General features: G+C 44.1%; 2 protein-coding genes across 6 annotated transcripts in view; one reads left to right on the forward strand and one right to left on the reverse strand.

Moving 5' to 3' along the window:
- Nucleotides 1-843: 843 nt before the first annotated feature.
- On the reverse strand, nucleotides 844-2,887 carry HHAT (hedgehog acyltransferase). The gene has a single exon (XM_069218479.1). The coding sequence runs from the start codon at nucleotides 2,561-2,563 to the stop codon at nucleotides 1,082-1,084; it is 1,482 nt and encodes a 493-aa protein (XP_069074580.1). The 5' UTR covers nucleotides 2,564-2,887; the 3' UTR covers nucleotides 844-1,081.
- A 573-nt stretch (nucleotides 2,888-3,460) lies between these two features.
- Nucleotides 3,461-14,183, forward strand: part of KHDC4 (KH domain containing 4, pre-mRNA splicing factor) — a 43,637-nt gene continuing 32,914 nt past the window's right edge. For all 5 annotated transcript variants that reach the window (XR_011200040.1, XR_011200039.1, XM_069218476.1 and 2 more), the window contains exons 1-5: nucleotides 3,461-3,605; nucleotides 5,172-5,607; nucleotides 9,975-10,085; nucleotides 10,678-10,757; nucleotides 10,906-10,958. Coding sequence is in view for 3 of the 5 variants with exons in the window: in XM_069218476.1 (XP_069074577.1) it covers nucleotides 3,565-3,605; nucleotides 5,172-5,607; nucleotides 9,975-10,085; nucleotides 10,678-10,757; nucleotides 10,906-10,958 (721 nt within the window). In the remaining 2 variants the exon portion in view is untranslated. The remainder of the gene's footprint in view (nucleotides 3,606-5,171; nucleotides 5,608-9,974; nucleotides 10,086-10,677; nucleotides 10,758-10,905; nucleotides 10,959-14,183) is intronic.

Raw genomic sequence — 14,183 nt, forward strand, 5'->3', positions numbered from 1 at the left:
AGTCCCTTCAAATGGTTCAGGTATGAACCCCAACCGGTCTTAGGAGTGCATCATTGGTTCCAAACAGGCAACATGCCCATGGCATTTACTGTAGCCTTAATTTATTTAAGGTTTATCATTGCTCTACCAAATGTTACTCCAAATATAAGTGTTATGGCCACACTTCAAGCCTCAACACTTATGTGTACCAATGAAGCCTAAATGTCTTACAGCAAATGCCTGATTCAATTATAGAGCATGTGGAGAAAGTACCCTTCAAAGTCCGAAAAGCAATGGGGGGGGGGGGCAAACAACGTACCTACTGTGCTGGGGAAAGGAGAGCTAAACATATACTATTTAAATCACTCTTTTTAAAATATTCCCAACATTTAAATTTGGATTTTATTAACGCACTTTCCAGTAGCTCTCAAATCGCTTACAATAACATCTATAAATTTTATCTGCAGATTACAAATAAAGGTTCTAGTAGACTCTTCTCCTTTCACTGCATAACCTTGTCTTGTTTTTGTTTCAAATCTGTTATCTGTCTCATCAATAGAAGTGCTGAATACGATGCCTACTCTAAGCTTAACTACCACTCTTTGGACCATTACCCCTTTCATTTGATGAAAAGCTGTGCAGACTAATTTTCCACTGCTTTATTTAATCTATTCTTTATATAAGGAGTAGCACAAGAAAACAAATATGAAAGTGTGTGCCTTCTCTGCCTAAAAAATGTATATTAACTTCAATTTCACATCTCTCATAGCATTTTTAAGAATACTATTTAACACATCAGACCTGAAATGAAATGACTCAAGGATTTCACACATTTAATAGAACGACTGAAAGCACCAGAAGCCATTGATTAGTAATGCCTTTATTGATAATTGCATTGCAAATCCAATCGTTTTCATTATTTTAACTTTAAAAATAAAAATTTAATTGACCAATGTTTTCTTTAAGAAATAAATAAATACAAGATGAGGAATTCTGAAACAGGACCTTGGATATTATGCAGTGATTGTAAACTTTGCACTCCAAATAAATACAAACGGGTACGTTGACATCTTTAAGCGCTCTAATCAACAAAGTAGAATTACTAAGGTAGATGATAAACTCTTTCCCATTCTATGCCAATGTGGGCATAGCAGTACAACAATGCCCACACTATTATTGGCGCCCAGGGCCATCCTTCAATGAAGAACTTGTCCCAGTATATCTTTCCTATATGATCCCCTCCCAGAAATACTAGGTTTGTTAAAATGAGCATTGAAGTGGCAACTGCAGCTAGTACTGCGTGGAACCGTCGCTGCATCTCAGGAGAAAGTGTCTGACAAATGGTGCTCTGGACAACAGACGAGGACAAAAGTCTCCTGATTACATTTTCTGCGTTGATACCAATCCAATTTAGTGCAGCCCAGCACCAAAGATTTTGGTGTGCTCCATGCCAGTAGGTCACAAAAGCGAAAGTAATGCCTGTGGATAACAACATCCCTCCATGTCCAGACCTTGAACCTCCCATTGGTATGTAAATATATCTGATCAGAAACCTGTGAAGCCCAACGTCAAAGCTTCTCCACATCTCAGTGAAACTGTACATTGTACTGACACAACGTGGCAAAGGCAGAGGTCTCATCCCATCTATGCGTACCACAAGGGCAGGAAGGCCATAAAGTACCAAGTATTTCACATAGAAAAAAAGCACATGTGCTAAAGCCAAGCCCCCCAAAATCCAGTGGGATGCAGTTTTCAAAAAGTCATCACTGGTGTACATCTCATGCATGTGCATTAGATGAATCATCAATTCTGCAAGCCACCACCACCAAAAAAGGCGGAAAACACTCAGGAGACAAACAACCAGGTCAGTTTTTGGAGCAGAGGTCTTCTGCTTCTGCATCTCCTTATGGAATTCATCAAAGTTCATGATAGGCCCATTGTGGAACATGGGATAGTAGAACATGTACATCAGCAGCCATGCTAAAGAATACCTACTCTCATGATTCTCCTGCTGCCAACAATACTCCAGACTGAAACTGGTATAGAATAAGCAGCGCACAGCCAGTGTGAACTGGAGCAGGTAATACTCATTCTCTGTTCTGTACCAGGCCCGGATTTCCTCCTCAACTGCCTCAACCTGTAAAGTGGCGAGCAGAAAAAGAGAGCAGCCCCAGGACAGCACAGGGATCCTCAGCTGGGCAACAGTGTAAGACACGGCGATGTGGAGTAGGAGTAGTCCAAATCCATGGATCCCTAGGAGAAACCAGCAGGCAAACATGCCATAGACCATTAGGCACCAAGGATGAAGGGCTCTCAGGAAGTAACGTGATGCTAAGGACACCACGGTGTGCCCAATGAGAAGACCAAGTAACGGCACCCGAGCCCATCCTGTCCAAAACCTCCACTCGAAATCCAATGTATCCTTCTTAAGCCCCCAAAATAGAGGGCCCTCCTCAGAGTCAACACCCCTGTCATGTTCTATAACGTGGTCCTGGGATAACAAGTAAATATCATAAAACGAGTAAATGTGGAAGCCCACAGAAACGAGAAGGTAGAAGTCCATTTCCCATTGCGGCAACAACATTCCCGCCAGCTTTTAATTCTAAAGTCTTTGTTCAGTGCCAACATAGCACTCCCCAATACGGAGCATCAAGTTAAGTGTGTTTTTTATGTCTATGATCTCCATACCCCATAACTAATAACAGGCAGTCTTTCGTTTATTGGCTGAACGGTCAATTTGTCATCTCTTCTTTCAGAAAAAAAGTTGTTCTCCTTTTTCCGGGTGTTGTTCACTCGAAGGTTCTAAGGTTTTCTTTAGAATTAGAAGGCTAGGCCGTCCATGCAACATCGCGTTACTGTATATTTTCCTAAGTTTTCTCACTCCCTCTTTTCTGAGCCCTTTTCTCAAAATGGCATCCTATCCAGAGCCCGTCCTTTATGTTTATGATTTTACCTCCTGGCGTCTTAAAATGGCTGTCTGTCGCAGTCTGTTTTTTATGTCTACGTACTACATCTCTTTTACTTTTAGCGTCACAATGTCGAGTACCCTTTGTATTCCAGAATGTGGCACGACTGGCAGAGCTTAGTCTGAAGACTGGTTAATCGCCATTTCGGTAGGAGCAGGAAAAGCGAGAGGTATCACGGGCTGGACAAAACATGTGCCTGCGTAGAAAAATATACGATATAGATTAGTCATTTAAGAGAATAATTACATTTTGACAGGGCTTGTCTTCATTCTTTACAACCGGTCTATAGATTAAGTCGCATGACCATACCATACATGTATTTATTTATTGACCCCCTCGTACAAACAAAATTACTTTCGAGTGTCAAACTGTTACTTTTTTTTTTTTAAACAGTTTTCTGATCGCATGTAGCCTGGAATGTAGATCGGAGACCCGTCCCAAGATGTCCGCATACGTATCCACCCGCGTTGGCTGGTTACTTGGTTGCCGTACAGGCCATTGAAGGCCCCGCGCAGCTCGCGACGGAAGTACCCGTGCGTGGTGACGTTCGTTGGACTACGTCGATCGTTCTGCGGCCAGGGTCCACGGTTTTTGCGCTTGTGTCGAAGAAACCGAGAAGATGTACGGGCGGACCACCAGCAGCGGCGGGTCGCAAGGAGGGTAAGAGAAGGGTGTGAGCGAAAAAGAAGTCAGTGGGTGTAAGGAAATGGGACCCCAACGGCGCTAGGGAGAGTGGCCTAGGCGGAAGAGCTCCGTGTCCTGGTGTTGTTAAGCCGTTCACAAGCCTCCGGTCACCAGAGAAGGCAGCCGCCCCACGGGCTGAAGGAGTTTTCTGGTTATAGTGTCGAAGGAGAGCGCCGTTCCTGGGTGGGCAGAGGAGATGTGTTGAGGCGCAAGGGGCGGTGGTCCGCACGAGGGGGTACTTTATTTGAGAGAGGCCTGGTGGGCGATAAAGCTGCCTCTGGGGCGGGTGTGGTGTTTAACGGAAGGTGCGATGGCCGAAAAAACCTCGCGAGCTGTTTAAGGTTTAGACTTATTACAACCGTAAACACGCTTTGGCACCCACCTCAGATACTAAATGCATGTAACTTTGCATGTTAGAGTCATCGTTTTGTTTCTAAGTAGTGTTTCTACACTAAAAAACGCCCAAATCAAGCATCATACAGCATTGTTAGTGCTACTTTCACGATCAGCCTAGATGCAAAACTTTATGGATAAGGACAGCATGGAGTTGGAGGGGACAGTTCATGTTATTACCCCCCGTGATGAAACGAACAACCTTATTTCAGTGGTTCTCCAATAACATCTTGGTATCCGTGTTTTAACCAAGTGAATTAGATACCCAGGTGGTCAGTTCCGGATTTATATTTTAACTTGATAACGTTTTATATGCATTGCTGACTGCAATTATTTTTATTAATCATGCAATAAAGGTGTATTTCCAATTTTCAAATACAACATCTTACAGATATGTTTTGTAAAAGCCCATGAGGATTTATGAACGTCTTGTTATAGCGTTCAATTAATGTTTTAGTTGTGGAATTCCCTTTTTTTTTTTTGGAAGCTCGGTTAAGAGTAACTGAGCGCTGGCCTATGAAACGAACTGAAAAATTATATCCATGTGGTTGAGCAAATTCCAGAATGTGTTTTTTGGATTGTAGCCTAGAGGAAAGGGAGTCTAATTTGAGTCGCGCGCCGAGCAAGTATTCCTGCACTACTGTTTCCCTCCATTAGTATACATTTGTAATAATTGACTGATGCACTGTTGAGCACCGTTTGAAATTTAAATAAGGATATCTACTTCACTAATTTAAACATGATTTAGGTGGAGATTTTCGTATTTGGTAAATGGCTCTCGTAATTCTGAACCTGCCTGATCCATGTGCTTCATATTGAGGATTGTCAAACGGCCCACAGTGGCATGCTACACAACAGTTGCTTTGCTGTACAGCATGGCTGAAATCATTGGGAAAGCCAATAGGAGTTATAGGCAAGACCTGTTGAGTTTTACAGTGTTTAATGTTTTGTTATTTCTCATTGTTTTTCGCTTCATCCTTAGTGGTGAGTAGGCCCGTCTCTTATCTGGTAAATACCTAAGAGATAAGTTGACAACGTGAGTTACAAGTATGTTATTTTTGTACTCTTTTAAACTTTGTTTACTGAGGCAGTGGTTGGCGCCCTGTTGTACTAATAAAAGCTTAATACACTTTTTTTTTCTTCCTTCAGGCGCCGCAGTAAGTGGGATGTTCCTGGTGATCTTCCTTCATCCCAGTCCTATGTCAACACCATGGCACCTGGCAACCCTCCTACTATGTCTCAGGCTGGTAGTAATTTCCAAAACTTCCAAGGTTTGTCTGGGATTCCTGGTTACCAGAGTTCATCTGCTGGTAATGCTGGATACAGTTATCCAGGTTCTTCTTCTGGCAATTTTGGGCAATCCTTTTCCAGCAACATTGCCTATCAGGGGTCGTCTTCTGGGAACATCCACTCCCTGATACCACCTCAGAATACAGGCAACAGAGATTCGTCTATTACGAAGACAGATTCTGACAGTGTTTCTACACCTTCAGGTGCATTGGATGCTGCTGCTGCAGTAGCAAGGAAAATCAACGCCATGCTTGTAGCAAAGGGCAAGCTGGTACCCTCCCAGGCTGCTGATAAGGTATTGTTTTTCTCTTGTATTGCACAGCAATGCAGTCATCGTTCTATACACAGCTAACTACTAAGCTTCTAAGAATCGGTCTAGGTAGCACATACAATCACCCATTGTATTGTTTCAGGTTGAAGTCTGTTATAGAATTGGATGCCTTATGCACTCTTCCTTATTGGTTACATCTGGTATAGTTTAAAAACTGTGTTCATCACGCATGGCATTAAACACTTCTGCTCAAACAAATGTCTTACGATTCTGCCCTCGCCTGATGCAGAGCCGTGGCAGGATCAAGGCGAAGGCTTGATTTGCTGCCGGTGCAATCTCTGAGATCAGGCTGCATCTCGTGGGTAGAGAGACTGGACTCCGGTGTGAATGTTTACTTTCAGTGTATAATATGCACAGAACAGCCTCTGGGAAGGAGTGGAGACCCCTGGCATGTGGGTCACCTGAGATCTGTGTGTGTGGGGTGGAGGGGGGATGGGGTGTAAAACGGATTAAAGGGGCATGAGAGGTGCTCAACTGAGAATAGTTGCAAGACTGTGGGTCCGAGGAGTAGACTGTCGGAAGGAACACAGCGCAGTGTTATCTAGAGCCAGCAGGGCTAGGGTTGATTCAGTTCGGTTTCACTATGTGTTGGGGCAGGTACATTGTATCATGTCGTCATTGATTGAGTTGAAGCCAAAGTTGTGAGGGCAGGTATCGGTCAGGAAGCGACCGGTCTGTTGGGGGGGGGGGGGGGGGGTGGGGTGGGGTGGGGGGTCGGGGGGTGTTAGGAGTGTGGCACCCAGACTGGTATGCATGCAGTGGCAAGTGGTTCGGTGGGCGTGATTTAAAAAGCATTGGCAAAGCAAATAGGTCTTAACTACGAGACGAGAGCAGTTAGCTTTACGTCCACACAATGACTTGGCCAGTGCTGGCTGCATTAGGTTTGTTATTGTATTTTAATTATTACTATTATTATTAAGGAGGCCAGGGCGGGGGGGCTGGTGAGAGGGGCCACACATGCAAAAAATGTTGGGAAGGTCATCGTGACAAAGGGAGGATTGGTGGGTGAGGGTGAACAAAAACTAAGTAAATTAACTAGGTCATCAAGTGGTTTTGTTGATGGGACAGCCAGATATGGGTAAAAAAAAAACCAGATATGTATTCTACAAAATTACCACTTACCGTGCGGCCAGTTTGCCACTCCACACGGCAGTATCCTGGTGTATGGGGTCTTTAAAAGGAGTGTGCTAACATTTTAATTGCCAAAACCATTTTCGGAATCAATAGGTCCTTTCGGCTCCGTCAGTAGTTTCTCATGTCTCTATGGCTTGAAGTTCACCGTTTTTTTTTTTTTTTTTTTCTTTTCTCCAGGGAGTCCCTCATTTCACCTACCTGGGCAGAAAGACCTGGGCTTTTTACCAAAATTCAGTAGCTGACCATTTCCGCAGTCAGCTACTTTGTTTTGGAGGATCAAAGTTAACAGATCGGATCACAAGCCTTAAATATTAAGTTTAAATTTCAGTACACCTACGGACTAGCCTCAAATGAGTTCAGTTAAAATCGGTTGTCAAAATCTTGTGGTTTGGGTCTTCTGTTATAATTGTGGCAGCATTCGCTTTTTTACTTCTTTGGAACCCACTGAGTCTCATTTTTGAGGCCACCTGTTGTCCATACTAAATTCAGTTTACCGTACCTGCTCTCAAATGAAGTACACAAATAGAAAGCACCACTACGTACTTTATACTAGCTCCAAACTGCACCTTCTGCTTTAGAATGATTTGGTTTATACACCAGAGGTTGAACATTAGTGCACTTTGATATCCCAGCCTTTCATATTTTCATGGGCATTAGAGTAGACTGGCAATAGTAACACTTATTATAGTGGTACTATGACTTGCATGTCTGTCAGAGTGCAATCTAAGCTGCCATTTTCTGTCTAGTTTGCAATTTCTTGCTGCTTGATAGATCATGTATTAGGTAGTGTCTCCATGCTACAATTGTGAAACCGCTTTTGATGCAAAACATCTTCCTGATGGTTGTCGTAGACAATTAAGTAAGTCTTTCTTTCCTTATTTCTTTCAGAAATATTGAACTTCAGTACTGCTTTCTATTGGCTGTTGCTTCAGCTACTGCCTTCTGAAAACTTGGCAGACATTGATGCCTAGTTGTGAATGGCTTTGACCTGAATTGTACAGGGCTCTGGTGGGAGAGAAAAAAAACCTAAATCAAAGTAGATAGAACGTGGTATTATGGGATTCCCTGAAGTGGAATTGTTTTTGTAAATGTATGCTAAGCCACTTTTATTTTAAAGTGATTTCTACTAAGTTGTTTTGTTAAGCTTCATACCAGACTGGGTTTTTAGCAGACAACTGGCATGAACCACTGGAGGGACATTCGGTGGCAATCCTAAAATTCAATTTAAAGTTTGTAGCTGATTATGAAATTACTTGTCCGTGAGTTAACTTGAACTGTTTAGCAGTAGATACTGTCAAAAGTCTTTCATAACTAAGATGGGAGTGTATTTTGCGTCAACTTAGATTGTCACCGCACAGCCAGTTCACAAGTCAAAACACTGGTACCAACGACCTATAGTACATAACAAGGGTAAGCACACGCCAGCCCCTGGTTAGTCACTCTTAAACAGGTTCTGCGTGAAAGACAGGAGCGGATCTGTGCAAAATGTACCACTTCCAACCCCAAGTCAGAGGACAGTGAGTGCTGCTAATAAAGGAAGGCGCAAGTGAAATTAGGGGGCATATTTATACTCCTTTTGCGCCGAATTAGCGTCGTTTTTTTCGACGCAAATTCGGCGCAAAACTAACGCCATATTTATACTTTGGCGCTAGACGCGTCTAGCGCCAAAGTATGACTAAAGAGCGTCATTTTTTTGCGTGAACGCCTTCCTTGCGTTAATGAGATGCAAGGTAGGCGTTCCCGTCCAAAAAAATGACTGCGACGCAAATGCGTCGTATTTATACTCCCGGGCAAAAATCACGCCCGGGAGTTGGCGGGGCAGAAACCCCGCATTTGCGCCACTTTTTAACGCCTGGGTCAGGGCAGGCGTTAAGGGACCTGTGGGCTCAAAATGAGCCCACAGCTGCCCTCCCATGCCCCCAGGGACCCCCCCTGCCACCCTTGCCCACCCCAGGAGGACACCCAAGGATGGAGGGACCCACCCCAGGGACATTAAGGTAAGTTCAGGTAAGTACATTTTTTTATTTTTTTATTATTTTTTCTGGCATAGAGGGGCCTGATTTGTGCCCCCCTACATGCCACAATGCCCAATGACCATGCCCAGGGGACATAAGTCCCCTGGGCATGGCCATTGGGCAAGGGGGCATGACTCCTGTCTTTACTAAGACAGGAGTCATGTAAATGGCGTCTGGTCGTTGTTTAAAATGGCGCAAATCGGGTTAAGACGTTTTTTTAGCGTCAACCTGACTTGAACCATTTTTAAGACGCCCTAACGCCATTTTTCCCTACGCCGGCGCTGCCTGGTGTACGTGGTTTTTTTCCACGCACACCAGGCAGCGCCGGTCTGCTTGCGCCGGCTAACGGCATTCAATAAATACGGCGCCCGCATGGCGCTTCAGAATGGCGTTAGCCGGCGCAAAATTTTTTGACGCTAAGCTGCGTTAGCGCAGTTTAGCGTCTCAAAGTATAAATACGGGCCTAGATGTCTATCCACGCCATGGACGCGTGGGCTGTGGTACGTACCGGGATTGTGATGCACATACAGCGCGTGTCCTGTTCAAGCAATGATCATGGGCAATGTGGTCCGCTTATAGGACACACCACAGTTATGTGATCAATGTCTGAAATCAGTCAAACGAGCTTCTGAGGCGTTTACACAAATGGGGATTAAGGCCAAAAAAAGTCGATGGTGCTTACACGATGAGTATTAAACATCATTACTATGTTGCAGCAAGGATCCATGGGAAATGTAGTTATGTGTATTGAAGTTTGGGCGTGTCATTTCTCATATGGAACGCTTATTTTTCATCCATATTATATTGTATAGAACCACATATTTCTTATGTAGTCTGACATGCACTGTGGATTTTGGATGTGAATCTTGCCTTTTGTGGTAAGTCAGCATTACGAGGAGCCAAGCTGCTCACAAAATGAAGTTACTGTTCTTGTTAGGCCACAAATTAAAAAGCCATTCTGTTTGTCGAGGTTGTTCCCTTTTGTCTTGCATAACTATAGATATTTGGGTTTGTACCTTGTCCCATAGTGCTTAATGGCTGAGTACTTAAATTGTTGTGGCAGGCGAATTGTCTTGCACTGTTTAGTTCACCCTAAGAAGTGTGTGTTTTTTTTTTTTGTACACAAAAAACACAACAACAAACACATGTATTTTGATCTGACTAAAGAATTTTGTCTTTCAGTTTCTACCAGCCATGAAAGTGAAGGATGATTTGGTTGTAGCAGAAGTGGAAATCAATGATGTTCCTTTAAATTCGAGAAACCTGTTGACAAAAGGGCAGACCCAGGATGAGGTGTGTATGTAATTGAGCTACTTCCATTGGAACTGCAGCTTAAAGGACATGTTTGGAAATGTTTACTCCATGCTTAGGAAGGTTTTCCTTCTTCAGTATTGCACCCCGTTAAGAGTCTATTGGATGATCACGTGAGCAATTAAACCACCTGATTTGTGTTTATTTAAGCAAGCAGTGTGTGCGGAAAACCAAAAAGGAAAAGATGCTTACTTTTTGGCATAATCTAGTTTGCTATTTTTGCATTAAGCGGCTAGATCCAAGGGGTATTGGAACATTCCCATTATATCGTTGAATAATGGAACCAGAATAAGGAGCCTTTCTATGGGATAGGGGAATTGTCTCAATAAAAGCTCATTGGGATTCACTGCTTGTTGCCGGTACTGGTAAATTACAGATTATTAAAATTGTGTTCTGTGCAATATAAAGGGCTTGACATTCTTTCAGTGTTGGAGTAATTTTTAGAGACTGCGATTTTTAGCAAAACAGTTTAGAAAAACATGTTCACTTCAATTTTAAAATTGTAAAGCCTAATCAGAGGAGCTTTTTGTTGTCACGAAATTCTGTGAACAAAGCTTTGATGTATTTCTTACAGATAAGTCGCTTAAGTGGAGCTGCTGTGTCCACAAGAGGCCGTTTCATGTCAAATGAGGAAAAGGCCCTAATTGGAGCTGGGTAAGTTATTTTCTGCTTTTGTTATTGGAGGGTAATTGTAAAAGTTTGAAATGAGTGTTGCTGTTGTATCACTCATCTAACTGGATTAGTCTTGCACGTGGCTTCTCGTCATGTAAGCCTGTAATGTATTTATTTTTTTTGACCGTAGGGAGCGCCCTCTATATTTACATGTCCAAGGCCATTCACGAGATCAGGTGGAGAGTAAGTACAGTTGGTTTTTATCTTGTTCATGATGTACTCTACAGTAGAGGTAATTTGATGTACAATCTGTCAGTAGGAAAATGAATAGTAATTCAGCTCAGCAAGGGTTTTTTTTTTTTTGCAGATAAGAGTATGCCTCGAGTTAATGGGGAAAAAAAGGAAAATCTGCTTCCTTTTGCCCTTTCAAATTAACTTGCAGAATGTTATATTTAATTTATCATCTTCTGCATACTCTTACAGATCTCCGATCTTCACAAAAAACGATTTACTAAAAATGCGTTTAGTGGGATTCACAGACTAAAAGAGACATAGCGTTTTTAAACTGTATCTGCTGCTTGTAATATTTGTTATGTCTGAAACCGTTTATTACCAAGTTGGGAGGAATCCAGTAAAAGTAACAATTCATATTTACCAATAGATATGGACAGGAACTCATTTTCTAAAATAATTATTTTTCGTGATATACAACTGTGCAGCCCTAACCAACACGCCCAGACAGTACAGGCCAGTTTTAGTGTGAAGATGGCATTGGGCTTTAGGGCATATCAAGCCAACTGTTCCATCACCTCTTCCCAGAAGTGGGAGATATCCCCTCGCCAACCTGAAGTACCCCAACTATCTTAAAGGTAATGCATCAATAAAGTGAGCCTCCTTTCAGTCATCCAGACACCTGCGCTCCGTCTCACTAGCTCGTGCACACACATCCCGCATTTGTCCCACCCGCAGCAGGGAGAGCTACTACCGCTTCGCCGCCAAGACATGGACCAACATATCTTCCATCTTAAAACAGCACCCTCCCTGGTGGATTTTAGGAATAAACTCAAGAACTTGATCTTTGAGACGTTTCACCCAGGCTGCCCAGATAAACCTAGGGTCGACAGTGCCTCGCTATACACATACTGATTGGTTGATTGATAAGCTGACTGGTGACAGGAAGTTAGTTCCTGGTACTTCATTGTTTATCTGGTTTCCCGAGACCCATGCAGTTGGAAAGCCTCCCTAATGTCCTTGGTGCACTATGCTTGAAATCTCCCATTTGCCTACATGACAAGTGAGCTCATTCTGTAATGTTCTTTCTTTGCGTTGTGGTACTTGCAGGCTTTTAGATGTAGTAGAAAAATCCACATCATTAAGCTGGGTAACCTCCTCACCCTGGACTTTAACATAGTGAGTTTGTTACAGAACAAATACATTCAGACCATTTAGGGAAAGAGTAGTTGACTATAATGAAATGTAGATGTTCGATGGCATATGTTGCTGCAGATACACATGTTTGCGCATGGGCGTCGACTCCATCTTAGATTGTTTTTTTCCGCTGTCGGGTTCGGACGTATTCCTTTTCGCTCCGTGTTTCGGTTCGGAAAGTTAGTCAGAATCTCGGAAGAAAGCGTCGGTATTGTTCCGTTCGGTATCGGGATAGTTAGGTACATCGACACCGATCATCGGAAGACTTTGGGGTAGTTTCGATCCCCCATCGGGGCCTGGTCGGCCCGACCGCGTGCGACATCGAAGCCGATGGAACGGACCCCGTTTCGTTTCTGCCCAAAATGTCACAGTAAGTATCCTTATACAGATCAGCACTTGGTCTGTAACTTGTGCTTGTCCCCCGAGCACAAGGAGGATACCTGTGAAGCCTGTCGAGCCTTCCGGTCCAGAAAAACACTCCGGGACCGAAGAGCCAGGCGTCAACAAATGGCGTCCACGTCGACAAAACAACGTTTCGACGAGGAAGAGGAAACATTCTCGGTTCCGGAATCAGAATCCGGAGACTCCGACGTCGAACAACAGCAACAAACTGTGAGTAAGACGTCGAAAAGTAAATCCATCGACAAACCGAAAGCCCAGGGGACGCCACTGCCAACAGGCCATGGCTCGACCCATAAAACAGGCGACCCGTCGAAGGCGCCGAAAAAGGGCACGCCCATAGCGAAGACACCCGACTCCGGTCGAGGGACCGCCATGGAGCAACCTCGGAGCCGAGAAAGCGGCTCCGAGAGACAAAAACAAGATACCGGCACCGAAAAACATCGGCACCGAGAATCCATGCCGAAAGGAACAAAAATTCTGTCGGTGCCGAAACCGAAAAAAGATTCTCTCTCGGCGCCGAAAAATACCACACCTTCATCCTACTCAGAGGAACAAGGAATAAGTGGCCAAATGCACAGATTTGGACAAGAGCTCCAAAGTGTAGAATCGGACTACACACAAAAGAGACTGTACATCCAGCACGACACAGGGAAGATATCAACCCTTCCCCCAATCATGAGGAAAAGAAGGATCGGACTTCCAAAGGATGACGCACAACCACAAGCCAAAGTGGTTAAAAAAGTCACGCCTCCGCCCTCTCCACCACAGGCATCGCCGGCACAAACACCGCCACAAATGCACTCACCAGCGCAAACTACCATAAGTCATGACGATCAGGATCAAGACGCTTGGGACCTGTATGACACCCCAGTGCCGGACAATGATCCCGAGTCATACCCCACAAAGCCGTCACCGCCAGAGGACAGTACCTCATACTCGCAACTGGTGGCTAGGGCAGCAGAATTCCACAATGTCCAACTGCATTCTGATCCTATAGAGGATGATTTTTTATTTAACACCCTCTCGGCTACACACAGCCAATATCAATGTCTCCCAATGCTACCAGGGATGTTACGGCACGCAAAACAAATTTTTGAAGAGCCCGTAAAATCAAGAGCCATCACCCCAAGGGTGGATAAGAAATACAAACCACCACCCACAGACCCAGTGTTTATTACTTCGCAGTTACCACCTGACTCCGTGGTAGTAGGGGCAGCTCGCAAGAGAGCAAATTCACATACATCTGGCGACGCCCCACCTCCGGACAAAGAAAGCCGAAAATTTGATGCGGCAGGGAAAAGAGTAGCATCACAGGCAGCCAACCAGTGGCGCATCGCAAATTGCTGGCCAGATATGACCGCGCACACTGGGACGAGATGCAACTTCTCGTAGACCATCTTCCCCAGGAATACCAAAAAAGGGCGCAGCAAATAGTGGAAGAGGGACAAACGATCTCAAACAATCAAATCCGCTCTTCACTAGACGCAGCCGATACTGCAGCACGAACAGTCAACACTGCTGTCACCATAAGGAGACACGCTTGGCTACGCACTTCAGGCTTCAAACCTGAAATCCAGCAGGCTGTCCTTAATATGCCCTTCAACGAGAAACCACTTTTTGGCTCTGAAGTGGATACAG

Source organism: Pleurodeles waltl, chromosome 12 (assembly GCF_031143425.1).
Source record: "Pleurodeles waltl isolate 20211129_DDA chromosome 12, aPleWal1.hap1.20221129, whole genome shotgun sequence".
Lineage (NCBI taxonomy): Eukaryota > Metazoa > Chordata > Amphibia > Caudata > Salamandridae > Pleurodeles > Pleurodeles waltl.

Bases quoted from the DNA above. Each gene is read 5' to 3' on its own strand.
- HHAT (XM_069218479.1), bottom strand. From the start codon at position 2,563: ATGTTGTTGCCGCAATGGGAAATGGACTTCTACCTTCTCGTTTCTGTG.